This window comes from Trichosurus vulpecula, chromosome 3, assembly GCF_011100635.1.
Source record: "Trichosurus vulpecula isolate mTriVul1 chromosome 3, mTriVul1.pri, whole genome shotgun sequence".
NCBI lineage: Eukaryota > Metazoa > Chordata > Mammalia > Diprotodontia > Phalangeridae > Trichosurus > Trichosurus vulpecula.
The window spans coordinates 56,544,999-56,553,676 of record NC_050575.1 but is presented as its reverse complement, the minus strand read 5'-3'; the positions used below and the strand labels follow the sequence as shown (position 1 = coordinate 56,553,676).

Below are 8,678 nucleotides of genomic sequence, written 5' to 3'. Positions count from 1 at the left end.
AGGAGAAGTGAAAGAAGAGGAAAGAAGATAAGAGAAGACACGAGGATAAGAGAAGACAAGAAAAGGTAAGACAGATAAGAGACCAAAGTGGGAACAAAAGTCCATGGCTTTGGTGGGAATGAGTCTAACTGCAGGGTTTGGGCGAGCTTCCTGCCCGGAGTGATGTGTGTAGTCAAATATAAAAGTCCCGGACGGTCCTCTCCCTCTCTCCAGGCCCTGGGGCTGTGGCCCAGGCCTTGGTCCCGCTCTGCCTGCAGTCAGTGGACGGCCGAATATTTCATTCGTTTCTGTTTCTGTCTCTGGTTGCAGAACCAGACCCGCACCACGTTCTTTTTGAGGTCCAATTTCTCCGCTATGGCTGCGATCTTCTCCGAGGAGGGTCGAGGCTGGATAGCAAAATAAGCTTCCAGAGAGCGCTTCTCTGGCGCTGCGATGGAGGTGCGTTTGCGCTTCCTCTCGCTGCCATTGAAGAGCTCGGGTTTGGTGTTTTTCTCCCGGTAGGCAGCCTCTGCCTCCTCTAGCCAGGCCTGCAGGACAGGCTTGAGGGCTATCATATTGTTGTGGGACAGGGTAAGGGATTCGAACCTGCATATGGTGCTCTGGCTGAGTGAGCCAACTCCAGGAATCTTGAGGTTGGCAAGCGCCGCGCCGACGTCCGCCTGGGTCACCCCCAGTTTGATGCGACGCTGCTTGAAGCGCTCTGCAAAAGCTTCCAGCTCACGGGGGTCCGACTCGACGTCGCTCAGGCAGGGCATCCCATTGTGAGTGGAGACGGCGTGAGGATGGCCCATGCCCATGGCCTGGTGCAGGTGACCCATAGCTCCCAGGTGATGGGGGTGGATCTGTGCCGGCATCACGGTGTGCTCAGGGGCCCCTATGCCACTCACTGTCAACGAGGGCGAGATGTGCTCCAAGAGGTCTCCATCCAGTCCCTGGTGCACTGAATGGTGTGGGTGCGAGGTTAGGGCTGCTGGGTGGGAGATGGGCACTGTGGACGAGGTAGAAGTACAGGGCACACTGCTCATGGTATGGTAGGTCGCGTCGGGCTTGAAAGGATGGTTCTTGCCGTGGGAGACAATATCGACAGCCGCCAGAGCTTCAGCGCGGGCCAGTAGACTCTCATCAAAGCTTCCAAATATATTGCCCTGCAGCTGCAAGCAAGAATACGCATAGCAGAGTCAGTGGGGAATACTGTCAACTCAGGATTAAAAAACATTTTCAAGCAACGAGATTCCTCCTCAAAGCTCAGGTCATAAAAATTAATATGAAGGCAGAAGCTTTGCAGGAATAGACGTGTGGATCAGAGACAAGGGAGAGAAAAGAGAGAGGGAGAGGGAGAGGGGTTCAGAGAGAGGCGATTGTTCTGGGCTCCATGAAATAAACATTAAGCAAGCGCCTGTCAAAAAATGTGCCTTAAAGCGGTAATTACGCTTCATCTACATACCTGCGGGGCGGGAAGGCAAACTCGGCGCATAGCCTCTGAACTGGAATGCAGGCTGGAGAATTTAGGCTCCTGGAGGACAGGGTGCATGGTGAAAGGCTGCTTGGCGTTCATGGTCATCATCTTTGCACACCTTGCAGGTAGGCAGTTCCTGACATCGATTCAAGGCTGTCTCTCTCGCTGGCTCCTGTCAAAGTGAGCGGTTTTCAATGCCAGAGCTTCCCTCGCCCTCTCTCTGCCCCCACCTGCTTCTTCACTCATCTTACAAGCAGCATGCCAGGAATAGGACCGGGAACTGCGCGCAGGCGTGCTGCACCGAGGAATTAAAAGGAAAGTAGCCGGTTAGCATCAAAGATGTCTACCCTGACCTGGCCAATTGTTTGCCTCTTAAGTCAATTGGCTTTTTAATTTATATCCCGGGCACCGCTTTGGCGTTTCTCAGCGCCGCCTGGCTCCAAGCATCCCAGACCTTCCTGATTCATTTTTAAAAACCCCAAACCACAGTCCTGTCCCCTACTCGCAATGCGGCTCTCTCTGGGATCCGGATCGAAAAGAAGTCCAAGTGAAGTAGGGTGTGGGGAGGGGGGAAGAGGGGATGGGAAGAAAGCTGACCCTACTTCAGCCCCCTATCGACGCTGCCAAGAGCCCCGATTTAAAGTGCGCTCCTGGACCTCAGCCTAGTCAGCTTCTGGCAAAGCTGGTGTCCCCTCGGCTGTCGAGGCAAGAGCCTCACCGAGGGTCAGATGAGCCCCTATTTAGGAAAGGTGAAATAGCATCCAGCCCTAGACTAGTTAATAAATTCATCTTCTTTGTCATTGACCAGTGCAGCCCAACACCCTGGATATCTATCTATCAGCTGGATTTTGTGGCCCGAGAAGGGGTGGTGTCGGAGACTGCTTGAAAGGAGTAATAATAGGCAAAGTCCCTTCTCCGTGCCGGGATCAGTAGGTTACCTGTACTCCTACTGCTTTGGGATTCCCTCCAGGCTAGATCCTCTTAACTTCTCTTTCGAAGTAAAGGAAACTCGGATCCACTAAGTCTTTCCTCAGCTTATCTCCCATCCCTCAGCCCCTCCAGTCCTCAAGTCATAGAAAGCCCTTTCCCCTAAACTCCTGGTTTGGGCACTTTGAGAACTATTAGTGCTTCTAAAGCCCCTTCTGCTCCCCTCTTGCTCCTCATTCCGTTCCCACCCCCCTTCTTGTAAACATCTTGAATAATAGATGGGGAATCCTGGGACAGCAGCAGCGCAGCTCGGCAAAGCTCAAGGCGAAACCACTAAGTAGATCAGCTGAGCCAGGCTAGCCTCTGCCGCGGAGAGGAGCAGCGGGGGCTTCGGGTTTCACTGAAGCAAATTCTCTCGGCAGTTAGCTTCCCGCACCCACCCCGGCTTCATGCAAATGAGGGCTCTCGGTGTAAAAATACAGCCCACGTGGACTTGGCTGAAACAGAGCCGGGTCCCGGGCCTTGCCAAGAGCTTCGAAAAGCTCCCCTACAGGGCAGTGTCGGTTTCCTCCGCCCTCCCCCAATCCCACCACCGAGTCTTCCTTCTTAGGGTCAACTGCACTTAAGAGTGAAGTAGGGATCCGAGTTTCAACTACCAAACTAGGAATTCGGTCCCCAGCAGCTGCTCCCCACTCCGAAAGAGTGAGCCCCATAAATCAGAGACTGTGCTTGTTTAGCTACAAAGCCTACAATTGCACACACCAACGTATTTAAAGCGGGATATTGTTCGACTTGGAGTTAAGGGAGAGGTGAATTAGAACGCTACCTCAGACACTAACTAGCAGCGTTACCCTGGGTACACTTAACCTTTATCACCCTAGGATTCCTCATCTGTATAATGGGAAAATAATAGCACCTACACCACCACCACCTCCATGGTGAGAGGATCAAACAGCATAACCCATGCAAAGCATTTTGCAAACTTAAAAGCGCTCTATAAATTGTAGCTATGAGATGTCACAGAATTTCATCTAATCGGGTACCTTCCTTTATCAAATAAGGAAAAAAGAGGTCAGGAGAGGAGAAGTGATTGGCCTAAGGTCATGCCGCTAGGTAATGTCACATTCGGCATGAGAATTCAGCCCTACTCCCCACAATAAGCAGCTGCTCCATGAGGAACGGGCTTGGAATTGTTAGTACTGCATTAGAGACTGGTTGACCTGCCCTCACTTTTCAGCGCTGGGCCCTTTGTGACTGACTATTACTAAACGTAAGTTCAGCGCAGGGCTGCAGTCTGAGGCAGAAAGAGAAAGAAGAAAATTGGCACATGAAAGGTCCTGGTCTGAGATCTTAATCTTTTTAGTGAGGAAGCTCATCTTCCCACTGACCAGACAGGCCCAACTGTTGGATAATAGAGACCAATAGACAACGGGGATGGTGATAGTTACCAGTGCTAAAGGGCTGGGAAGGAAATACAATCTGATGAGACAAGGACTAGCCATTTTAAGAAGGCAGAGCTGTATTCTGGAATATCATTTCCACTGACTGTCAAGGAGAGACTAATGAATCTCTAGTCTGACCACCCTCCCCCCCATAAAAAAAAAAACAAACCACACACAACAATCTCTATTTCAAGTCAGTACAGAATTCCTACCCGGAATCCTTGCTCCCTCTGCTGGTATTTCATCTTGACCTTTCCCTTCCCTAGAGTCCAATTGTAAGGAAGCTTGGACCTGACAATTTAGCTCTGCTGTTGCTGCTGCTGCAGGCCAGGGGAAGGCTGGTGGTGACCAAGGGAGGTACAAGGGTCTAGCAAGTCTGTGGCTCCCTGTCTTCTCCTGGACAATTGCCTGGAAAGTGTATGACAATGGGGCTCCCCAGTAGGTAAGAACTTCAAGTTGAACTGTTCACTTCTAGTTTGGCAAGTATTTAGTAAGTGTCTACTATATTCCAGGTACTGTGCTAGGCACAAATGGTACAAAGACAAATATGAAAACAGTTCCTGCACTCAAGAAGCTTATATTCAATTGTTAGAAAATTTAATGCCTACTTCTCAGGACATAATGGCATTTTGGGCCCACCCATTACTAGTGGGGTGAATACTTAGTTTTTCCAGTAGTACGGATGAATTTTTGATGGTACATCAATACAGTGACCACAAGAAAGAACAAAGCTAACCGACCCACATGGAGATGAGAAATAATTTACTCAAGAAAGCATTTAATAAACTCCTACTATGTACAAAACTGTGCAAGGCACTATGAGAGACTAAAAGTTTAGATAAATTATAATCCTGTTATCATGGAGCTAACAGTTTAGTTCAAGAATAGCTTCCATGACATTGACCTCAGAAATCTCTATTTCTGATAGGTCACAGATGTGAGAAAATTAATCTATCAGTCTCTGGCTGTGGCTTTTCCTAGAATCTTTGAGCTGAAAATAACCTAAGAGGTTATCTAGTCTATCTCTCAGTATAAACATCCCCTCCACATCCCTGAAAGGTGGTCATCCTGCATCTCCTTAAACCCTTCCAGTGCCAGGGAGTTCACTATTCAACAAGGGATGATCCCTTTCATCTCTTTCTAGATCCTTCAGGTCCTTTCTCCAACACATCCAGTTTTACTTTTTCCAAAGTTGTATGCATTTAATTCAATATATCCTAAATCAGCTTAGGTCCATTTCTCAGCAGGGATTCTCAACCTGTTGCAGTAAGCATATGAGCACACAGATCCTTAGGCAAAAGTGTTTCCATTCATGGGTTGGAAATCTTTGAGTGAAGAACATCAAATATATCAAAGGAATTATAGACCCTAATAACTGAAAGAAACCTTAGAGTTCATTTTTCAGAAAGGAGACTGAGGCCCAAAGAAGTTGTGACTCGCTTAAGGCCACACAGGCAGTAAAGGAGGAAGGATTTGACTCCAAGGGTTTCTATTGTTCTGCTTCCTTTGAATAGAAGATAGTTGGGGAATAGAAAAATAGAAAAAAAAATATTCAGAAAAGGCAGCCTAGAAAAAACAGTTTGCCTTAAAAGTATGAAAAGATAGGTACTGATTCATAGCCTATGTAAACTGTGCAAAGAAGCACTTGTCCATCCCAGGGAGAGAGCTGAGTAATCCCCATATGCAAATGAATGGAAACATAACTGTCAAATCCACTCTCCTTACCTTGCTACTGTGACTTGAGTGACCACCTCTTTGCTTTTGGACTTATGAAGATGAGAAGGAAAGAGTACTGGCCCTCATGTGTCCATGGCTTGAATCTGGTAAGTTACTTAACAATATCTGTAGGAAGTGATTAAGCCAGAGTTCAAAAATCTACCAAACTGGGAATTCCTCTGTAAGGGATTCATCCCTCAGGCATGCGCAGCAACCAAGAGATAGCCTAATCCTGTTTGCTGATGATTATAGGTTACTTCCTAAAGGAAAGAGAAAGCCACAAGGAGTCATTTTCAGACTTTGCTTTAAATTGTAACTGTTGAGCCAAATGTGATTTAAGGCAAAAGAGACACCCATTTCCTGACACATCCAGAGACTCCCCTAGAACAGAAGCTCAGAACTGAGCTGACATTTGTGACCCTATTTTCATCAGGTGAATTTAGACAGAGGGACTCTTCAGATAGTCCTGATAAAGTGGACTGAATTCGAGATGCCATTAGCAAAGAAGGCACCTGGCGGTTTTGGCTCACCAGGTGTTAGCAGCCGGCAGCCTCTCCTTCCTTTCTTTTTCTCTAGTCTCTTTTCACAAACTTCTCACATGTACACACCGCCTCTACAGCTGCTCCTCTACTCGCCTTTCGTCAGCTCATTTTGTATTGTCTCTTAGTCTTACAGATGATCGGAGATGCCCAGAGGGACCAGGGAAGCTGAGGACAGAAGACTGCATCATCTTGCACCAGCGTCCTGGGGAAGTTTGAGAGGGTATGGAACTTCTTCCCAGGGCTGAAAGAGACATTTTGGTGAGGTAGAGCACCAAAAGTTAAGAGTCCTGGGCTCTGGCTGTAGCTCTACCACTAACTAACTGTGTGGCCTTAGGCAAGTTACTTCCCTTCTCTGGGATTCAGTTTCTTCATCTGTAAAATGAAAGGGTTGAATTCATGGTTCTCGAAAATTAGATTCTATGAATCCAAGGAGTCACACAAACCCATTACCAAAACTCTATGTATGTGGGATGGGTGGGGAGGGGAGAAGAGGGAGGGAAGAGAACACTACTGAAGGTGGATCTTTAGACAGAAAACACTTATTTCAAGCAATGGTCACCAGCAAAACAGCAGACCATCCTCCAGAAGCACTTTGAGGAGGAACCAAAAATAAAACTGTGAAGTCAGTCATATGACGGGGTTGTCAAGCAAGGAACATTTCTTTAGGTACTCCCATCAAAATATCTATCTTCAAGGAATAAAAAACCCACTCTACATTCAATAAAAACAATAAAAGTGAAGAATCATTGAGAAGACAGGGGTCCTTCAGGAAATCTTGAGTTAGTTGCAGGTTTGGGATGTGAGAAGGTCTTAGAATAACATTCTTCAAATCTCCAGCCTCAATTCAAACTAGTTGACATAACCATTGGGGATCATGACATTTTGGAATTTCCCTAATTTAGGCAATGACGAATGTAGTGTCTGACTTTGAAGTCCCTGGTCTTCAGTAGCCCGTAGGTGCAGAAAGAAAGAAAAATAGAACCAATTAGCTACCTAAAGAGGATCACCATTGTGTAGAAGGCAGAATATTCACTTTCGAGTTAGAGAACTTGGATTCAAAACCCAGTTTATTAACTAAGGGTTTTGACAAGTCGCTTCACTTTTCTGGACTTCAGTTTCTTCCTCTGTAAAATGAAGGAGTTGGGTTAAATGACCTCTAAATCCTGTGGCTCTTAAACCCATCCTGAAGAAGTTTCACTATGCTATTTAGGGTCTGCTCAGAGCCTCCTGGAAAAACCTATCATTGTCTCTTGGGAAGGGCCAAAAGTGAAATACTAGACAGGGACTTCCTCTGAAGCAAAAGAAAACTCAAGGTTCAAGACGGTGAGAGGAGGAATCGTGCCTTGAACTTTATTTTCCAAAGGACAGGTTCAATGACTAAGAGGAACAAGAAATTTGTCAGGACAGTATGGAGAAAGAGGACACAAGGATATGAATGATTGGGGGTGGAGATGAAATCTATGTATTTCAGCACCTTGGACACTTCCCAATGGGATTGGGGAGTCTGAAAACTCTCCCCTAGAGGGAAGAAAATGGGAATGGGGGTAGGAGGAGTCCATGAGGAACCCAGACAAAGACAGAAACTGCAGATTTGCTCCACTTCATCACTTTGCAACAAACCCTGGATCCAGCAAATAGAGGTGGAACATTCACCAGCCCCTGAATGAAAAAAAAATCAGAAAGAAAGAAAAAGAAAAAAGGGGGGAAATGCTGCGGCTTGCTCCCATCAGGGGGGAAATCGGCGTCTTGTCGCCTAGCTCCATGCCCTGATTTATGATAAAAAATTTAGAGGAAATCATTTATATTTTAAAGGGCCTAAATAGCTGCATGAAACTTTTATCTAAAGTGCCACTGTATTTATAGGCAGCTCTTCCATGCTGGAGGTAATTAATAGATGTATAAATTTCATGGCTGCTCCTCTTTCCTTCGCTCTCTTTTTTTATTACTCTCCTGTATTTGGCACCTTCTTGTGAATGGCGACAGAGGCAGCAGCAAAAAGAGAAAAGCTCCAAAAGCCCTCCTTTTGAAGTGTCTGCTTGGGAGCGAGTTAGCTCTGCTGCTACACGCTTGTACTGCGCTGACACGCTGTTTGCAGCTCACCGCTCTCAACCTTGCTTCTCTTTCAAGCGATGGTTGCCAAAAGACATCAAACGACTTAGGTCTCTCTTCACCCCTCCCTCACCCCACAATTCTCTCACACAACCTGCCTTCTTTTGGCTTACAGTTGTTCTGAGTTGGAGAAACCGAAGGGGCTATTTAGCTGTCTAAAGAGATACAGAGACAGATAGAGAAACAGAGAGATAAAGAAAAAAACCAGACCAATAAGCAGAGGCACACACAGAGTGAATGTGTGTGAGAGACAAACAGAAAGAAACAGAGATAGACATATGGCGAGTTGTGTAGAAAAGAGACACAGAGGAAGAAAGTGGATGTTGAAAACTGAGAGGGAGAGAAAATTGGGAGAAAACAGAGACAGAGAGACAGAGACAAACATAAAGAGATGTGAGTGAGCAAGACAAACAGGAAGAGAGTATATGTGGGAGACTGCATGAGGGACAGAATGGAGGAGAGAAAGGGGCAAGAAAGGGAAGGAGA

The 8,678-nt window shown here is 46.6% G+C and overlaps 1 protein-coding gene across 1 annotated transcript; it reads right to left on the bottom strand.

The window, feature by feature from the left end:
- Positions 1 to 257: 257 nt before the first annotated feature.
- POU4F3 (POU class 4 homeobox 3) lies at positions 258 to 1,564 on the bottom strand. The gene is made up of 2 exons (XM_036753070.1): positions 1,445 to 1,564; positions 258 to 1,151 (listed from the first exon to the last, which is right to left on the bottom strand). The coding sequence occupies exons 1-2, from the start codon at positions 1,562 to 1,564 to the stop codon at positions 258 to 260; spliced, it is 1,014 nt and encodes a 337-aa protein (XP_036608965.1).
- Positions 1,565 to 8,678: the final 7,114 nt, after the last annotated feature.